Source organism: Dunckerocampus dactyliophorus, chromosome 3 (genome assembly GCF_027744805.1).
Source record: "Dunckerocampus dactyliophorus isolate RoL2022-P2 chromosome 3, RoL_Ddac_1.1, whole genome shotgun sequence".
Classification (NCBI taxonomy): Eukaryota; Metazoa; Chordata; class Actinopteri; order Syngnathiformes; family Syngnathidae; genus Dunckerocampus; species Dunckerocampus dactyliophorus.
The window spans coordinates 11,246,367-11,268,154 of NC_072821.1; the positions used below are offsets into that span (position 1 = coordinate 11,246,367).

At 40.3% G+C, this 21,788-nt stretch overlaps 1 protein-coding gene across 1 annotated transcript in view; it reads left to right on the forward strand.

Annotated features, from left to right (window-relative positions):
• Window positions 1-7,688: 7,688 nt before the first annotated feature.
• LOC129178594 (chromodomain Y-like protein 2) overlaps window positions 7,689-21,788 on the forward strand; it is a 38,009-nt gene continuing 23,909 nt past the window's right edge. Inside the window, exons 1-2 of the mRNA XM_054770948.1 lie at window positions 7,689-7,977; window positions 19,932-20,508. Of these exons, the coding sequence (XP_054626923.1) occupies window positions 7,954-7,977; window positions 19,932-20,508 (601 nt within the window). The 5' untranslated portion in view covers window positions 7,689-7,953. The remainder of the gene's footprint in view (window positions 7,978-19,931; window positions 20,509-21,788) is intronic.

The window sequence follows — 21,788 nt, forward strand, 5'->3', positions numbered from 1 at the left end:
TTAGAAGAGCCCATTTACACACGAGCTGGGTGTCATCACCACCTGCCTCCTCAATGTCAGGGGACCACTACACTGGAGGCAGTCAGTGGTGACATCACTCTAATTGTAGCAGAATAATTCACATCTGCATGCACCTTGGAAAAAAGAATGAACTGGATGTGCTAAAGTTCACCTATAAACACAATGATAATCATTTTGTTTATTGGACAATAATCACCTATTCTGATTCAGGTCACATTTTCAGATGCAATTAGGCTGTCAAGACAACAGAATACAAATTAATAACAACAACAATTTGAATTCGAATATACACATAAATGGGGGAAGTGATCAGCATAGAAAAGTCAATTACCTCACAAGGATAATGTGTTTTGTGTGGTGTACTTCTCAATAATATTTACAGTACATGTGTGCCCTCTACTGGCGTACTCCTCATAGTTACAGAAAGTTCTCAGTAAGTAATACTGTACATTAACATGGTTCCTGTTGCTCTTGAATGTGAGTTTACCTAGAAAAGTTACTCATATTTGGTCATATACATGTAGAACCACCGTTTTTCGTTTTATTTTTCCACAAACGGTGTTGAAGACAACACAAAACCAAATTAAACGGTACCGGCAGCCTACTGCAGTGCTGCTGCCCTGAACTCAACGTCATTAAAAAGACATTTTTAAAAAAGTTTATTGGGAAGTGAAAAGAAAAAATACTTGATGGCAGTACAGTATTTGTATTCCCCTGCTGAGTTTTCAAGATTCAAGATTCAAGAGTTTTATTGTCATATGCACAGTAAAACTGGTGGTTCTGCTATTTTGTAACTTTACCCCCTAAGTAAGTGTAATGTCATCTGAAAATTTGGGGGGGACACAAATCGGGAATATGCAGGCATAAATGAACTTTATTAATTAATAAAAATTCACATTTTAAACAAATCTTGATTGCAATTAAGTAATTGAAGTTATTATTTCTTTTACAATTCAGGTTATTTTAGATGTATTTTTATTTCCAAAGCTTTCAAACAAGACAACAGATGAGTATTGTTTTGGACAGTAATAAAACAGATGATGCTACAGAGATGTGTTTTACTTTGACGCTTTTGAAAATGCTTTTCTCTGGTTAGGGAGTACTTGGCTAAAAAAAAATCACTGAGAAAAGGTTGAGAACCATTGCTCTACATTGTAGAAATAATGGACCGTCTATGGAATGCAATATAAGCAGTGAAGGCTCTTAACTGAAGTGTTAAGTGAGACGATGTTGCCATCTAGTGAGAAGTACAGCAATACTTCCTCAAATGCACTAAAGAATGCAGCGTCATGGGTAGTGTCATGCACAGCAACAAATGCACTTTCTTGTACCACTCAAACCAGCCGGATCATGTTTGCTATTAATAATAGTACAAATAAACCAAAAAACAATATATTTTTTATATAAATTCATAGTGATAAGTTATGCACTCAGTTTACAGAAACTTGTACTTATAAAATAGATATATCTAACAACAGTATAAATAAAAATATGTATTTCTTTCACATTTATTTTTAAACAAAATAATCATTCCGAATAATTTCCTGTTTTCATTTTCTTTACTTAAAAAAAAAATTATTACACTATAATATTAACAGAAAGAAGATGCTTTTGTTTTTAAATGTCACATTCACTCTATTCACTTTATTAAAATAGATCAAATACTGTAATATTTCCATTCAAAGCTTTTTATAGTGTTAGTTGCTCTGTTTATGACATGCATGACATATAAAAACTTAAATTTCTTTGTGACAGCAAATAATAACCCACACTATTGCCCCCAGAAGTGCTTTGTTGTAGTAGTTTGAGGGGGTGCCCATGTCCATAATTACCATTAGATATTATATTACCACATTATCATTTATCCATTACATAGAGTATGCTTAAAATATATCACATTTGCCAGGCAGCCAATCAGTTCTTATATAAACATTAAAAAAATGGATCACTTATTCACAGTGACATTTAAACCACATCTTCCACCCACGTAGGGTGCACTGAAGATGTTTATGAACTGAAATTGTGGACTTGAAACACAACGAGTCATACTTTATGGAGGAAATACATATGATATGACTACTTTTTTTAATTGTCTTGTTTTAGCAGCTTGGCTATGCCTAATGTGTCTGTAATGGGTCTGGATTCTTTATAGGGCCAGAATAGATGTGCTGTGGTGTATAATATACCCCTTCTATTGCAGTCTGCATTGATATTTATGCTATAGTTGGGAATGCTACCAGAGAACATGTGAAAAGAAAAGGGACCACGATACAAGACAATTATGTTAATTTAATAGCAGCAATGAGTTAATGGCAGCAAGAGCTATAATATGATCTGAAGAGAGGTGGTAATAACAAAGGTAACCCTGCAATACTCATCTGTTGTGTATTTGTCAGAGTATACAGTAGATATACAAGAAAACTTGTGATTGGATGTGTTAGTATTTGTCGATGGGGGGCATCCAAAATTACAGCCCCAGAAGATCCAGACTGAGATCATAAGGGCATCCAAAAAACCCTGAGAATACAACAGACCCACGGCCACCCACCCTAACAAAGTGAATCCTCATCACAGAGCATGTTCATCCACAAAGATAAAGGTCTGCAAACCTGCTGCTGTTCCCATGAAGAATTGTCGGAGGTCACAACCTGGGAGGACTTACTTTGGAGGCAAATAAAAGCAGTGCCCTAGCCCAACTAGAGACCAAACTCCCACAGCTGCAGAGAGAGCCTCGATCATCTCAACCTCTAGGGGGCCCAGTTGAGAGCCTGCCTTCTATTGCATCAAGCACCAGCCAACCACATCACCCCCAGGGGGCCAGCATTTGAGACCTCCGTATGTGTGTGAATGTCTATAGTGCAATTACAACTGGGGAGAGCTGGCCAGGCACGCGCACCCCCACCTATACTCCCCTAGGATGCTGCACACCAACCTGACCCCTCTCTCCAGGTAAGATGAAAAAAGCTCCCTTGACAACACGAATAAGAAGATGGAACTGCTGAGCATTTCACATCATCATTGTCATCTCATAGAAAACAATAGCAACATAAACTGAACAAACTTTTTGTTTTTGTTGTGAGGATGCCCTTTTTTCTGCATCAGCACCAATTATGAGTGTGCCATCAGATTAATATTGTTAGGCCGAACAGCATTGATTCATGTCAAAAATCAAAAATATGTGTAATGTTACATTTCAAGACTTTCAAGACTACTTAATAATGTTTGTGCGGTCACTTTTGTGCATTGTCTTTGATACCTTTAATGCTAATAGCTTTTTTTCTTAATTGATTTTCAAGAAAAACCATCGGATCACATGTTTCCATCGTCCACCAGCAGTCTTACGACCTGCATGTCCGCTCTAACCACATTTAGAAACCTCCTCTCTTTCTTCTCCTTCATGGCAGCTCTATCTCCAGCATCCTTATACCAATATAATCACAATCCTTCCTTTTCCATCTCAGCATGGCCTCTCTCACCTTGGCTATGTTCACACTGCAGGTCAATTCCCATTTTATTGTTCATATGTGACCTGTAACTGATTTTTTCATGTCAGTGCCACAAGAGCGCACACACTGTCTGTGTAATCTTTACTTCCGTAAACACACGGTAATGCGTGTGATGTCGTGCTTTAGCGTATGCATGCCACTTCCTGGATGCTTTGTATTCACGCTGACAAGTCGCATTTTTTTGGTAATATGAACGGCCACAAAATTTTGATTTTAACAAAAAATCCAAATTGGGCATCATACCCTGCAGTGTGAACGTAGCCTTTGTCTCCCAGACATCTACTTGGGATGTTTTATGATTTTTAATCCTGTCCATCCTCCTAAGGAAAATCTAAGCATCTTCAGCTCTGCCAGCTCCAGCTCTGCCTCCTGTCTGTTGGTCAGAGCTGCCATCTCCAGACCATACATCAGGGCTGGTCTCACTACTGTCCTGTAAATCTTACCTTTCACTTTTGCTGATACTCTTTTGTCACAAAGGTCTCCTGACCCTCTTCTCCGCACCCACACTCCAGCCTGCTCCGCTCTCTCCATTGCTCTGAACAATAGACCCTACGTACTTAAACTACTCCACCTCCTCCACTCCACCTCTCTCACGTCTACTCGTTGCATCCTCACAGTTCCACCTGATACCCTTTCATTGACACAGATGTGTCTTGCTACAACTGACCTTCATTCCTCTCTACTCCAACTCGATTCCTCCACCTCTTCCACCTGCTCTCAGTGCTGATCACAATGTCGTCTGTGAACTTTATTGTCCGTGGAGCCACCTGTCTCATCTGACAATCTGCCCATCACAATAGCAAACAAGAAGGGGCTCAAGCCCGATTCTTGATGCAGTCCATCCTCCACCTGGAACACCTACAGCACACTTCACTGCTGTCCTGCTGCCCTAATGAATGTCCTGTATAACTCTAACATACTTCTGTCACCCCAGATTTCCTCATGCTATACCACAGCTCCTCTCTCGGCACTCTATTGTCCGCGTTTTCAAAATCCACAAAGACATAATGTAACTACTTTGAGAGAGAACATTGCATCTGTGGTGCTCTTTCTCAGCATGAAACCATACTGCTGCTCACTGATTTCAACCACTCTTTTTAGCCTTGCTTCTACTGATGTTTCCCAGTGCTTCATTTTGTGGCGCATCAGCTTAAGACCCTGTAGTTGCGACAACTGTGAACATCACCCTTGTTTTTAAAAATTAGCACTGTCCCTGTCCATTTCCATACCTCCAAAGGTAAGTCATCAGGCCCAAATGAATTCCCATTGTTCATCTTCTTTAGAGCTGCTCAAACTTCCTTATTTACTGTCATGCCTGGAACTTCCTTATTTACAGCAGTCACAACCTCCACCCTTCCCTCTCCCTCGTTGTCGACGTTCATGCGTTCTTTGAAATATTCTTTCCATTTTGCCCTCACTCTATCCTCAGCTCCCTGCCTTGCCTTTTCTCCTTCCTTACTGTCTAGTATCTTGTACAACCTATCAAAGGCCTATCGTTTCCTCATCCCTCTTGCTATCCCAATTCTTCTTTGCAAGCCTTTTTCAAGCAATACATTTTTGGACCTCTTTGTTCCACCACCAAGTCTCCTTATCAACTTACTAGATGACACCTAGCACCTTCATGGTGTGGTAAAGAACATACCATACAAAAATAGAAAAGTGGACACACCTAATAATGACACGCCCAAAAGGACTAGTATACAATAGGTAGGAATTCTCACACTACCTGGAGAGATGGTTTGCAACATAACCACAGGAATCTAATCCATGTCCTCCAGAGAAGTGTGAACAAATATGTTGGAGGAAAACTACAGCACGAGTGTGATGGCATGGTGGCTCCAGGTGAAAAAAACATGCATGTTAGGTTTATTGGAGACTCTAAATTGTCTATGAATGTGAGTGTGACTGGTGCCCTGCGATTGGCTGGCGACCAGTCCAGGGTGTACCCCGCCTCTCGCTGGGATAGGCTCCAGCATACCCCCACGACCCTAATAAGGATGAGCGGCATAGAAAATGAATGGATGGGTTCCAAAGGGCTGCGATTGGGGTACATACCACCTCTCGCCCGAAGTCAGCTGGGATTGGCTCCAGTATACCCGCAACCCAAGTGAGAATAAGCGGCATAGAAAATGGATGGATGGATGGAATGTAGATTTCTTTTTTGTCCACCTCTCACAAAACAAGCAGTGGAACTATCTCACCCAATTAATCATCTGAATCTTGGAGGAAACATGTAGTTTATCATTTAATTTGCCATTTGTTGTTCTTTTTTACCATTTATTTTGTTAATTATGTATACTTTCATTTCGTTATTTTTTATTTTGAAAGTGATGCCACATTTGCTGTATATGTTTACTTTTTTCTAAATAAAAAAATATAAACCGAAAAAAACCACATTCTGGTCGCTTCCACATCACTCGGGCAAACTCGGCGTAAATGTATTCTGTAAACCCGGCCATCAAAATAAAAGCATGCCAGTACCACGTGTACAGTTAAGCCACTGATTTAGTTCACACTTTTCACTCCGAAAAGTGGCTCAGAGCAGCCCTTTCTCATTCAAAAAAGAAAAAAATCTCACCCATATTCAACTTCCCTGCACTTGTACCTATATGCTAACCTGCAAAACAGCGGCATGTACTACGTAATGCGCTGTTAGTGAATTGATTGGCTGCGTAAGTAAATACGTATCAACAAGATCTCATCATTGGCTCGGCAGTGTTTGTCATGGTGTTGTTACCGCTTGTTGTCGCCTGTCACTCATGGAGTTGCATTGCAAAATGGTACAGAAAAAACTGTTATGTTTATTTTATTTACAGTTCAGGTTGGATTTTATTTTGTTGCGCTGCAAGGATTTGCTGTGCACTGAGAACACAAGATCAGTCCGCGACTGAGCACACGTGCAGCTTAGAGGGAACGTTGATGGCAGTTAAGAATGTCGAAAAGATACACGAAACATTGTCTATACAGCTAAATATGGTTTTATGATGATGACAGTTTGACTTTGGAATGGGGTAATTCAAGTTGCATATACAATATATACTTGTAGTTTTACTTAGGTATGCTTTTTTTTAAGTATTATACATCAGTAGATTTTTTTAAAAATGTACTTTTACCGTACAGGCACAATAATAAACATGTGCAAATTTGTATCTTTTTTTACATTTGAATTTAAAATTGACCATTTCTATCTTTGATTAATGATGTTTATGTTAAAGGATACAAAAGGATGGTTCAACATGTCAAATGGAAATTGGGAAATCAGACCACCCGCAGGTAATTGAGACGCATATAAAAATGTCTATTTTGACCGTCTAACACATATTTATAACCCACAAGGCATGCTGCGTAACTTCCTGTCGGGGAAGGGTGCACATGTGCTTCCCAGCATGCTTTGCGGTTTATAAATTAGGATAAAATAGTATTGTTTTGCATGCATATTAGTGTGTAAGTGTCAATTTCGATACATGTGTAGCCTGTGTGTCCCACATGTGTTTGCAATTTTGGATTGTACCATGAGTGAAGTAGGCATTTGGTTTGATAAGCTCTTGTTGGTTGTACTTTCCATACAACTCATGCTATGTAGGGCAAATGTGATGGTTTTTTTGCATGGTCGTGAATCCTGAATTATGAATGTACGGTTCTCCACTGTACGCGGAAAAGTACAAGCACACCAAGACAGGAAGATCATATTTTATTTTTGCACTTCAATTGATGAAGACGTTGCTTCATGAAATACCACCTGGTTCGAGACCACCTTTTCATTCAGGAAACCCTTTGAATCTGTTTACTTTTACTATAGTATATTTTTGGACTTGCACTATGCAATATTTAAGTACTCTGCTTACTTGAGGTGTGGAAATATTAGCAACAGCTCTCAGCATGATGCAATGTAGTTGATCACCACTGCAAAGTACGATCACAACAATAGAAGGGTACAAAGGGTTAATTCAAAGTGTCAAATTGAATAAATCGGCTATTTTGTATAATATATTTTTATTATTTGTAGGGGTGAAAACATAATCCTGAATATGCAATTAGTGCTGCTTATGATGATTCAGAATGCATGCTCTTATGAAATCAGGTCTAGTGAACAGGTGGAGAGGATCTGCACGTGTCTCAGCTTCGTCACAAGACACCACTCTGTCCCTCTACTAAGGGAGGAGGAGGAGGTGCACGATCATCGGCCACCCTCGCCTTGTATATCAACTCATTTTCGGTTTTGTTAGACTGAGTAAACAGCACCGCCCGGTGCTTGTTTGTTTCTACAGCTTGAACGATCCATCGCAGAGCGCCGGGCTCGATTGACACTGTCTGCTCATCTACTGCTGCCCATCGCTCGCAATAACAAGGCTTGCTCGCTAATTCCCGTCCAAACAGCCACCGAAAAAGCCCACAGGGCAGGCAAGAACGGAGTCTGTACCTCGCTATGGCTTCGGGAGACCTATACGAGGTAGGGTGAAGCCACGTCCACGCCATATTCGCTGTCATTTTGCCGAATATTGGAATTAGGAAGTAAAGGGGAGGGCGTCGAGTAGTGTGTGTGTGTAAAAAGAAGCGGCGTCCTGAGCCCTTTAAAGAGACCAAACTAAGCCTCTGCAAGCTTTGCTCGACTTTACGTGGCTCCTGACACTCTTTGGCCTTTTTCCTGGTGGTTATGGCTGACAAGTGAGGTGTATTTGACGGCTAGAAGTGCTCAGGGAGTCACCGAGTTGAAAGTGGTGGTAAAGTGACAGCGGACATGCTGAATGGCTGCTGACGGGAGGGATGGTCGCGGAGGTGCGCACACATGCCAGGAATGGGCTCCTCATCACCGCCGTGACGAGCCGTGTTCGAAGGCTGTTGGTCACGGAACTCCACATGAGTTTATTTTTATCGGGTTGTGTAAGCAAAGTAGCTCCGGTTCAAGACACTTGGCATTCTTACGGCAGGAAAAGTGCATCATTGTAGCTTTGGGGGCTTGTCTCTGGAGGTGGTACCCTCAGATGTAATGCTTTTGTACCCTTGACGAATATAAGGGCGTGTTCACATGTGTCATGTTTGGTTTGGTTAAAACGAACTCTGGTGCGTTTGCTCGGCTTGTATGGTTGGTTTGATCAAGTGTGAACGCGATCATCCGAACCATTGTGTGCATGAACCAAGCAGGCAGACACCACTTGAGAGATGGGTCTCAGTCCATTTGAAAGTGAACACTGGTGCGGTTCAGATTACTTGAACTCAAATGTGAGCGCTACAAGGAAAAACAGACACAGTTAAAATTACACGAAAGAGTATGAAGAAATGACAAATATGTAAGAGAAAATGTGTGCAACGTGCTCTATCCGCGCCCTCTGTGTGTGTGTGTGAGACAATAGCACTCTTTAAAAGTATATTTTAGAAGATTTTTATTAAATTTAAGCTGATAAAAAATAAGCAGAATATAAAATTAGCCTACACATGCGTCACGTAATATGTCACAATGCCGCCTAATCACGTCCTTATTTTATGCATATGATCTTTACTGTGCAGCCTTTGGTCTCAGGACAAAATCACACGTGTGAACGCGAAGGGAACCACACCAAAGTGTGCACCAAGTATTTTTATTTATTTATTTATTTTTTTAATTCTGCTCTGGACCAGAAGACCACAAGAGTGAATGCAGCCTAAAATGACCTTGAATTTGAGACAACCCCTTACTTTCAGTTAAATTATATTTTACTCATGATATTTTATTAATCATATTTCTTAGCTGCCCAACTGTTTGACTTATTTCATTGATCACCATTATCTTAAAATCAGCAGCATAACAATATAGCTTAAAAATACCATTTTATGGTCATTTTTTCATGGTACAAACATCATTGGTGTTTTTATATGAAATCATCGGTGTCGTGTCAACCACATAGGTATACGACTGTACACTCTTCAGTGCTCCTCTTGTTCGTTTCCACACAGTCTTACAAATTGGACAAACAACAAAGTATATTGATGGTTCATGATTCAACTTAGAAAGTAAAATCAAATTTTTATCAACATCAATGAAGAACATTGCTTGGATTCCTTTTACTGATTACACACACTTATTGTTCATAGAGCTGCATAGTAACTGCCCTTTAGTTTAATGCCAGCCACAAGGGGCTGATATTGTAGAACACTGGTTCCATGCACTGGCTTGTTTCTGTCAAACCTCAGATGAGTGAAATAACAACAGGTAGTTTGCAATAATAATAAAAAAAGGATATCCTACTTCTTAGCTGCTCAACAGTTTGACGACTCTGAGTCACTGACTATCATTATCTTCAAATTTGCATCATAACTCCTCCTTTGTTTGCTAAATTACATAACCCTTGAAACGCTTTTTTTCAACGGGTCTCTGTGTTGTGGCTGCATCTCTCCAGGTCATCAGTGTGTATATGTGAGTGACAGAAAGAAAAGCTCTGACAAGAAGTCCTTCAGCACCTGGTCAATACTTTAATTTTCCTTTTAAATTTAATTGATTTTTGATCTATAATATAATATAGTCCTGTTAATATTTCATATAAGTCACTGGTGTGGTACCCTGAAAATTATTGCTCTTGTACATATTGCTACTTTTTGTCCTGGTAAATGGCCAAAGTATTTACCTTGTTGCCCAAGCCTTAGTTTAGAATAGGTTCTACATTTGTGGACACACAGGTTGTACCTCCTCTTTCTGACTGCTTATCATTGTAGGCATTCGAAAACATTTGTGAGGTCATCCTACCCAGTATGGAGCCATATTTCTATGCCTGTCATTGGTGGGTGTTATGAGCATTGTGTCATGTGTTTGTGGTCATGGTGGTGACTAAGCAAGATGCACAACAACACACTACTATTTGCCATACTTTGGTATTGTTTAAATGACACCGGTTAAACATGCCAGCCGTGTTAAGAACAAACTTCTAGGTCCAGTTTGCATGTTCAAATAGATAAAGTTTATCTGGCCGTAGCAGTGACACATATCCTGATGCATCAGGAAAAAAAGGCATCAGATCACATGAGTCACAAGTAGTTTCACATTTGGTTTTTAACTGCTGCAGTGCAGAGTCACTTTTGTACGAGCATGAAAGAGTATGATTTTTTGTTGAAAATCACATATGATAATCACTCTAGCAACTCCTAAAAAAGATAGTAATAACCTATAGTGGAAACTCTAAGGTACGGTAGATCAGAAATTGTTAGGGGTAGCTGTTCGATTAGTTGGAATTTCCCCCAAACATTTTCCTGAATGACAATGCAGGACATTTTAATAAAACATGTTAACATTCATATACGACTTTCGAGCATGTTGAATTGTGCAAGGGAAATCATGTTATGTTCCTTATGGTAATTTTGTAATACCATTACTATTGCAATTATACAAGCGTACAAATAGGTGAGCCACTCTTAATATTAAGATTATAGAACACTTGACAAGTGTTAACTTTAATGACTAATCTGTCGTTGTGTCTGTTAATCATCATACAAGTGTAAAAAGAAGTTAACCACTAAAACATAGAATCAATAAAATACTGCAACTTGATGACACAAATGGAGATTTGCTGCTTGAAGTGTGGTTCATTTACATAACATCCTGTTATTTTTTTTAAGAGGCTGGTCCTTTGTTTTTGCAATAAATGTCACAAAAAATGCCATAAAAAGCTAAAGAAAAAGCAAAATGTACAGATAATCCTGAAATGGGGTATTGTATGCAATGAGGTCTTTTGCTTGGTATACTGATCTCTCCATGTCAAGTATGACGGCGGTTTGAGAGCCATTCGTGTTGCTTTTTCTCCGAAAAAAATGTACCACCTCGGTGCCATTTGATTTTAGAGTTTCCACTGTACTTAATTCCAATTCCCGGGTCACGTATTAAAGACAGGTGGCACCGTCCAGACTAGAAACAATAAGAATGACTGAAAATAATCCACAAAGTCAGAAAATTTGTAGCAAAACAGCAGAATAGAAGTGATTGGACAAGCAAATGGGCTGTAACATGATTGATCAGTGTGAGCCCAGGGCAGTGGGGCCAGGAGAGGGCGGGGGAAATCACGCCTAAGTCCAGCACATTACAAATGGCCTGGTTTGAGTACGTCCTTAAGCCTAGGTCACAACCAGTCATACGGGCTCCTACGGCCGGTCTACTTGCAAAAAACACAAGAAATGCACAAAGGGCGCGTGTGTGACGTTCTGATTTTTGAGCTGCAGATTGGCTGCAGACCAGCCGCAGAGGTTCTATGTCATGTCAATGGCCACTTACGTTTTGGTCACACCTATGTATCAGTTAACAATCTCTGCTGCAATTGTGAGGAATGTATGCACTTAAAATACTGTAAAACCTTGTAATTTTTTTTTGCCACATTTTGCACACAATTGTAGGCAATTTGTGGTGTATCTTATTTATATTGGTGAATTTATTACCTAATTTTCATTTTAGATATATTATTGAAATATTTAAATTACCATTCTGTTCAAATTGCATGTCACAATATTTGGTAAAAATAAAAAGGCCGAACGTTGGCCTAGTGGTTAGAATGTGGGCCACACAGTCAGGAGATCGGGAAGATCAGGGTTCAAATCTCTGTTGGGTGTCTCTGTGTGGAGTTTGCATGTTCTCCCCATGCGTGTGTGGGTACTCCAGTTTCCTCCCACATTCCAAAAACATGCATGTTAGGTTAATTGGATGACCCTAAATTGTCCATAGGTATGAATGTTAGTGTGAATGGTTGTTTGTCTATATGTGCCCTGTGATTGGCTGGCAACCAGTTCAGGGTGTACCCCGCCTCTCGCCTGTAGTCAGCTGGGACAGGCTCCAGCATACCTGCGACCCCAGTGAGGATAAGCGGCATAGAAAACGGATGGATGGATGGATGTTTTTGGGCAAGATGTGTATGCCTTCCTATTTTTAAGCAACGGTTTGGGCACAATTTAAGCTACGGCACTGTTTCAAAAGTAACTACAGTCATTCTTTGTTCAAATTTTGCAGTTTCACCCTATCACGGTTAATAAAAAAATATAATATTTAGTCACACTTTTACATGGTTGAATACGGCCTATTATTTGTCAAAAAAACATGCATATTTAAGAAAGTGTTATATATATTTTGCCCAAATTGCGCATTTTTAAGCACAACAATGCCTAAATGAATTAAAATGCAAATATCAAAAATTAAGAAGATGCATTCGGATTGTAATATGTAGTCTTCTACACTGGTCACTAGGTGTCAGTAATGTTACTATAATGTTTGGTGAGGTGCACAAGAGTCAGACTTGTTTGCTGGAACAACAGGCTTTTGTTACAGATTTGAATTATCTCACAACAGGCACAGTAACATAATAGCAACACGGGCTACTGTTGCCGCCGTAATCCACTCATTTCTGAACCCCTGAAATCACTTCCTGTCCTCCACACATCCGGAACACATTTATTGCAACACACACAAGATGTCTTAAATGGATTATTTTCTCTGATTATGTCTACTATATTAGGTAATATGAGTGTAAAGGTGACTATAGAGGGGTTATTTCATATGTAGAGGGCCCTAATAATGTTAAAAACTATATTTAGAAGGTCGTAAAGAGGTTTTTTATGCTCTTAATATAAAAATATTTTATTTATAAATAAGGAATCCCAACTCGAGGAAATTCACTTATCAGGGACGGGTCTGGGACCAATTAACTTCGATAAACGAGGGATTACATATGTATGGCAACGGTATTGGATAATATGTAAATGATAACAAACTCAATACACAAAGTCAGTGTCTTTGTGTGAAATGAGCTGTCTGCTTCCCCTCTGGGTTTTTGTGTTCCTCTCGCTTTGGGCCCATTGCAGAATAACCTCTTCAACAATGGTCAGATGCACTCGCTGTGAATTCTCCAGAAAATGGCCTGCTTTATTCACAGATGCGCTCAATCAGACTTTGCGTGCGTGAGCTGGCAGGATATCAAGCCTATATTACATTGGGTGTGATGGATTCAGGTCTGATTGATTCTGACATTTGTGTTCTCACATACAGCTCCTACAGTCAATGCAGAGGTAAGGTCAGGTTTGCAGTGCATGTGTGAAAAGGTCTGGATTCCATATTTTGGTACGTTTATTTTAATGTTGATTAAATATTGCACCGCATATTCATTTTAGTTAATGATTGACCAGAGAGTTGTGACGATACTTTTAAGCCTGATGATCCAAATAGACTGTTAGATTGATGTCAACTGAGTGGTAGCATGACACTTTATGAGGAATGTCCTGGATAGCTTTTGGACTGATCAGTCATCCGTAGATGTAATAATTGTCCCTTGATCTTCTCTAAATTTGATGTACTGATTTGAAATGGGTAATATAAGTTTTAAATTGTAATGTAACCTTTTTCTGCCAACAGCCGTGAACATTCCAATTCAAGTTTACAGACTAAATGACCTGTTTTATGGCACTAATACAGTAATCATGTGATATGAGATTATTTCCTCAGCACTTAAATTGGAAACAGTTGTCTTTGTCTGGCTACATCTGTAACATAGATAATTATCATTGTTCTGTGGCGTGTCTAAAATGAGCTGCATTGGAAATGTAGTGCTTCATGGCCTTCATAAAAAGATGCCATTAAGATCAATAATTGTTCATGCTCTAACTGGAAATGTTCATTAAAAAATATAAGATGAAATGTACACACAGGCGAGCATGCATGGATACTTTCATATCCTGAGATCTGTCAAGCCAAGCAAACCAAGATAAGTCTTGACAAACCAATTTAATTTGTCTCACTCAAATACAGTTTACTTTTATATCAAATTGATATAACATACTTTTGGCCAAAAAAAAGTTTCAAGTAAAGAGATTGTGGTGCCACAATAGAACATAAGACTGTTTTTTTTTGTATATCTATTTGGTTTTATATTTTGTCAAAACAGCTATGCGTGACATACATACTGTATATGTCAACAGTATTTGTTGTCTCTGAGATTGTACAGAAAGGAAAGCAGCGCCTCTTTTTTTTTATTGTCATCATGTGTTCTCTGTTGCAAAAAAAGCCAGTGTGGTAGTATATTGCCTACAATGAAACCAGACATCAAGATTTAGTTTTGACAGGCTAACAGCAATTAAAGGAGCTTTGAACTGCCAGCATCAAGGAGTGACAAACAGCGGTCGGCCGACCACACTATGCATCAGCAGACCGCTTTCATTTTAAAAGCCACCAGTGCTGACTGTAATTTGCCAAACGTCCTGCTTCTCATTCTGATGCCATGAAAGGCTCAACTTAACGTCACACAAGCCAGCAGGTTTTCAATGAGTGACGCCACCTCCCATTGGGGGCGCCAAAGGTCTGAGGGGAGGAACAGCAGCTTGAGAAAAATAAAGAAAAGTATTTTTCACCTGCTAAAGGTGAGAAAATCAATTAAACAATGGCAGGTATTAAAAGCATATCCACATGATGTTGAGATGGTAATATGTAATAATGTCAAAAACTGTTGCTAAATGAGAAAATGATAGTAGAGCTCTTTTTTAAAATTCATAGCAATCGAAATATGATAAAGGTTCTGTTCCGTTGATGGTGATGAAAGTCGAGTTTGAGGGTAAGTTCAAACCTATATTTATATTATGCCTAAATTAACACCCAAGTCACTCTCACTGTACACAGAACACATGAAGGACATATAAAATAAAGTAATAAAAAGATTAAGCACAATAATTAAATGAAAAAAAAAATCACTTGTAAGGTTGTCTTGCACGGCTCATTGAGAGGAGGAAGTCTCAATAATGAGACCACTACATTGCTTAGTTATCACTGTCAGTTTCAGAGAAGATCGTTTCACATACACTCAGGCCTTCAAAATGCAAAAAAAAGATATGACAGTGAAACAAAAAAAAAAATGAAGTCAGTAATTTATTGCACACAACCATTAAACTGAAATAGGCTGTTCATCAGCTGATCAAAGGTTTAAGACCATAGCTCAAAAAAACGTGAAACTCCCTTCGAATAAAAATAACATTTTCAAAAACGGCTCTGTAATGAGTAACTGCGCCATTCTTGTTAACCACCTCAAAAATTGGTTTGTGCATGGTTGATGACAGTGTTTCTAGGAGGCTAGTGGGAATGTTGCTCCAGGTGGTGAAGATGGATTCATGGAGGGCATCCATTGTCTGGAACTGATGTACATTTTGGCAAACTTCCCTTGCCATCCATCCTCAAATGTTCTCAAATGGATTTATATGAGGGGAACACGCAGGATGGTCCAAAAGAGTGACGTTATTCCTCTGGAAGAAGTCCTTTGTCAGGCAGGCATTGTGAACTGCAGCATTGTCCTGTTGAAGAATCCCAGTCATTACCACACAGACAAGGGCCTTCAGTCACGAGGGATGCCCCCTGCAACATCTCCACATAGCCATCTGCCGTTTGACACCCCTGCACAACCTGAACCTCCATTGTTCCATCGAAGGAAAAAGCACCCCAGATCATGACGGTGCCCCCTCCACTGTGCCGTGTGGAAAACATCTCAGGTGCCGATCTTCTCGTCATGCAAGTAACGTTGGAAGCCATCAGGAGGTTCCATCAAGTCAAGGTTCCATTTTTTCTCATCAGAGAATAAAACATTCTTCCACATTTCAACGTTTGGTGCTCTTATGAAAATTCCAAATGGGCAATTTTGTGCCATTGAAGGGGACGAGGCCTTTGAAGACGTTTTTTGTTCTTAAAAGCCTTTTCTTGCAGATGCCCTCTGATGGTTATTGGAGTGCACTCAGCACGAGTAACAACTTTCCTTTGTGCTGAGGATCGTCACGTGTCTTGATGGACAGCCTATTTGGTCCTCCAGCCCAGGGCCGGTGACATTTTTTTTGGGTCTACCACTTCACTTTTTTGTTTCATAACCCTCAAGATCTTTTAAGAAGTTTAAAATGACTGTTTTACTGCGTCCAACCTCAGCAGCAATGGCGCGCTGCGAGACGCCTTGCTTGTACAGCTCAACAATCCGCATTCGAAGAGAAAAAGCTGTTTTGCTTTTGCCATCAAGAGATCTTGAAAGTCTGAATACCTGACAGAAAATGACATTGAATGCACTTTTTGGGAAGATTTTGTGTTTTAAAAGCTGTGGTTTTAAACATTTGATGAGCTGATGGTTGTTTGAAATAAATTGCTTACAAAAGTGACACAGAAACTGGTCAACTGGTCTTCAAATTTTAATCAGGAGTCTGCTCAAGGATAACGTCTTTATCCTTGATGATGGTTGCGGCATTTAGCAGCTTGGACCGAGAATGCAGCCAATGTTGTTTTTCCCCGTTCTGATAAAATGTTGCTTTGACTTTTCTTTTTATTTTTGTCCAGTATTAACAATTTATGGGAGTGCATGTAAAATCTCTGTAACACGAAACAGCATACTACCAGGAATACGTGTATAAGTAGCCCACATTTTAAGTGTGAATGTGGGAAAATGTTTGGTTTAATGTACTGCAGCATTTTCTTCTTTAAAATGTGAAGCAGTAACAACAACAGTAGCTATAATGGAACATTTAAGCCTGGTTTATGCTCCTGCGTTGAGGCGTCAGCGTGCTCCTCCCACTCCAAACCCTCCTGCATAGCTTGACATGAATCTTTAAAAAAAAAATCAAACATCATGACACGGACTGTAAAGGCTGTGATTGGCCGGCTTTAAGTTCAGAGGGCACACAGCCTACCTTTTCCAGCACCTTCTCCATTTTTGATTTTTAACACATTGATTAATCCCAGCTCCAGTAACTGAGGAAATCTCCCCGTCTCTCTTTTAATTGCCATTGTTGGCTCGCGACGAAGGAAACTACGTGTCGACGAGAGTTGTGGTCACTCACTGAGTTGATGCTCCATAGAACGCCGCCCCTAGTGTTTTGCCAGAGAATTGCACGTTTAAACCCAACAAAGACCTACAGTATAAAAGGATAAATACGGTGTTGCACATAGGGAGAGTAGGACGAGTCACTGTCTCAAAAAACGCATAACTGCCATTATTTCTACCATGTGTTACAGTAGTGGACAGTTGGTGCTATGTGGCCTTATTTTCATTTATGTCAATTTAACAAAATGTTAGTTTCACCTTCAAAACCATTGTTTAAATTTCTTCAAGGCTCCACCCGGGTTTTTTTTCTTATTCTTAGCATGTTCCTTATTTTAGCCCTCCTGTTGTTTTCATCTTCCTGATAATGTACACTGATAATGTATTTCAAAATGAACATGTAATGTAAAAAACAAAATGGAAATCCAGAGACCAAACATCAGTGCGTGTGCGTGTGCGCGTGCGCGTGCGTGTATCTCTGCTATTGAATCGAATAATTCTTGAATGAACATGAAATTGTTGTCAGGACATAGTTGCCAGAAATATAGGCCTGCCAGACTCAGTATCCCATAGACTTTATCTAGCCTCATAGTTTCAGTGATATACTCCCGCTAGAATCAACAGACCCATGTAGTCTACCAGGTATACTTCTCTCCAGGCCTCCCCTGCACGTTTGTCATCACCAGTATAATCCTTTCAATGTATTCAAGTAAAAAGAGTTGGAGGCTGGACTTGATGTCATCCACACAAAATGTTGCATATTATTTTGAAATTAACTTTATGATGTTTTGCACACTTGCTCTACATCCTCTGTCCCGAGGGGATGAAGACCAGAGCAAGTCTCCACTCTTGGACTGGAATGTCTCCTCGGGTGCCTGTTCTTCAGGTGTCTGGTCGGCCTCCTCAAAGTCTGCATCAAAAGCGGTTATGTCTTCCACTTCCGAGATGTCATCCTCTATGTCTGGTTCAACTTCAGCGCCCTCTTTTATTTTGTTCTAAAATCTGGTTCAAAGCCTTTCTGGCAGATAGCCCTTGGTCAGTCGCATACTCATGGTGCTTAGAGTGAAAGGAGTGCAAGGCAAACATCAAGCTATATTTTGGTGGTCTGTAAAGATACAGTATGATACATTTATTTGTCTGGTGTGGTTCAGTTGGGTGAGGCGGGTGGATGGGGGAGCCGGAGCTGTAGGCACAAAAGTATGGTAAAGAGCTGGTTTTACAAACACTCGGCCAGTCTGTGTGAAGATGTGATACATTGTTTCATCAGGAAGGTGTTTCACGTGGGAGGATTGGCACATAAGTGCGGGAAAGAGATGTGTACAATGTTCCCTCATTTATCGTAGGTGATTTCCAGAATAGCCCGCAATAAGTGAAATCCGTGAAGTAGCCAACTTTATTTGCTTACAGTTATTATATATGTTCTAAGGCTGTAAAAGCCCTCATGATACACGTTTTACACTTTTATCAGACAGGCATAAACATTTCCTCACATTTCTCTCTTGTTTAAAACTCTCAAAGTTCAAATTTTGTTTGAATTTTAATGATCAACCAACTAGGTTGGACACAACAAATTATTAAGTGACTCACAGGTATTTCACTCATCTGACCATGCCTCTTTGTACTGGCACTGTTCAGCTGTAGCGTTTTTGCATCCTTGTTAAAACGTATTGCTCCTGTCATCGTATTTTACTCCTCCTTGAAGATTCATTTACAGTATTCTGTAATGGTGCCCTACAGTCGCGTAAATTCTGCCTTACTTCAGCATGTCCAGAAGTCCAACTTTTTGTGTGAGGGCTGGCTTCCTCTGCCTTTTGGGTGCAGAACTTTTCGTCGACATTGTGGGTTTTGTCAAGGAGAAAACGGTTAGCTGGTTTGCTAGCCATGACCACAACAAGAGACTGCACGAAGGAGATTGATTGACAATGATCTCCAGCCAATCACACAGAAGACAATGGGCATTGCAGACCGAAGAGACCGCCACCTTGTGCTAAAGCACAGAACTACAACACTCAACTTCTCACAATGCAATTCTTCTTAAACGGCCAGGCTCGGCCTGTAACAGCGTTCATATGCTGTAAAAAAAACAAAAACAATTAAAATTGCTGTAATAAAATTCGCCAAACAGCGAGTCCGCGAAAGGTGAACCGCGATGGTGCGAGGGAACACTGTACCACAAAAGATATTGTTCAGTCTGAAATGTGTGGTTTGTGTGTATGTGTGAGTGTGCTGGGGTGGTGTATATGGGGATGTTTTCTCATCTGATGGATGAGTATAATCTGCATACCAATTCATTTCTCATGGCGGTCACTTCTGACCGGGAACACCACAGGTGTAACAAATTTTTGACTAAACCACTAAAAATTCAATGAAAGTGGTGATCATCACTTTTATATGTTCAAGTGCACAGTCTGGAGGATATGATAAGGCCTTGAGGCAATTACATGTAAAACGAAATATTAATGAGTGTTTTAAGTTGTAAATCAGTCAGAATTGACCAGAACACAACAGGAAGGTTAAACTTGACTTGTCACATAATGTGCCTCTATGGTCTCCTTATGGCTCTAAAATATATTTAAGCATAGGAAATACAGTTTATAATGCTGTCTCCCTCTCTCTCCCCTGCTTTCAGGTGGAGCGTATTGTAGACAAGAGGCGCAACAAGAAGGGTAAGTGGGAGTACCTGATCCGGTGGAAGGGCTATGGAAGTAAAGAAGACACCTGGGAGCCGGAGCACCACCTACTGCACTGCGAAGAGTTCATCGATCACTTCAACAGCTTGCGACTACACCCTCACAAACAGCCCAAAATTACCAAAACTACAGCAAACAGCCACCCGCAGACCATAGAAAATTCCAGAGCTCGGACCGAAGCGCGAAAGAAGAAAAGTGGTAGCGAGCCAGCCGCTGGGGATCGAGTTGGAACTGTTTTAGGGATCACAAGTGGAGGATCAGCTGCCGTTCACAAGCAGAGGAAGGTTGGCGAAGGGCCTGGTAGGCATGCTTTGCGGGACAAAATGAGCAAAGCCATGACTTTTAAGACTCCTCCACTAGGCGCCCCTCGCTTTGTGGCCTCACTGAGGGAGCCACATAATGGACTTCAAAATGGAGATGTGGAGCCGCACATGTACAGGACTGCTTCAAGGTCACACAGAGCATCTTCAGACAGAGTGGATAGAGACCTGGGAGAAATAGATACTACTGAATTAGGTAAGATTTTAATAGAACATGAAAAATCGCTTGTTACAGAAAGGGACCAATAACCATTGAGTAGAAAACATTACACTTCAACGATCACATGGTTTTTCTCTTTCCATCTGCTGTCTTGCTCTTTGTTTCTGTTCACACTGGTTGTCATTTTCAGTCACAATGTCTTTCTGTTTTTAAAAACAGCTTTTCACTTGCACCAAGTAGCAGACTGCGTGAGACTGAGCAAGCAGCTCACAATAATCTAAGAATTAAACTTCTCATGACACCAAAAAAGTTTGGGGAAAAAAAACAATAACAAAATGAAAGTACTCACTTAATAAAACATTGTTGTCATACTGCTGTCACAGATAAATAAATTATTAAATAGGAGCAAAATGAAGTGGTGATTTTGACGCGGCCCCCACGAGTATTCTGAACTGACGCCATCTTGGCTGCAACGTCATGACAGCCAGGACACATTCCACGAACCATATTCAACACATGCAACCATGAAGTTACAGCAAAGCCAAGAAAGTGACAGATTAACAACAACATCATATTAGCATTCACTGATATTGTGTTGTGATAACTATGATGTAACACTAGGGGTGCCCCGATCGATCGGCCACTGATCAGTATCGTCCGAAAAATAAACTTTCTTTATAACACCGCTCACCTTCGCCGATCAGCTCCGCCCCCATTGCAGCATCCAGCCTATAGCGACCGTCTCCTGCCCACTTTCCCTTCACAAAGCCAAAACAAGCAGGTCTGCCGTGTGGGACTTCCTGTCTTTGTGAGTGATATAAGGTTTGCACCCTGCAAAACATGCCACGAAAAATGTCTCGGCGTGGTGGCACATTAAATATTTGGAGGGCATTTGGGTGGCGGGCACTTGGCAGGGATTGGTGAGTTTTTGAGGCTCTCAATGTGATCATCGGTCAGGCAGCGGCTAATGTAGTCAAAACAGCGATTTTGAAAAAGTAAGTCTAGCATAATTTTGTCTAAATTTCATGGTTCCCCTTTCATATCATATAGCCCAGGGTCCACCGACGTGGTGCCCGCCAGCAGCAGGGAGCCACCCACGGCAGCATGAGGTACCTGCAAGCCGGCTTTCATTCACGTTTTCAGTTAATAATGTGAGAACACTAGAAAGAAAAGCATTCTGAAATACAAAATGTGAGTTGTGGATACGAGCATTTTGTTAATGATCTGGTAAAACAAGCATTCTGTTTGTTTGGGTTGAAATAAGCTATGAAAATAAATGTTACAAAAATGAGTAGCTCTTCGCCATTTTCATTTTG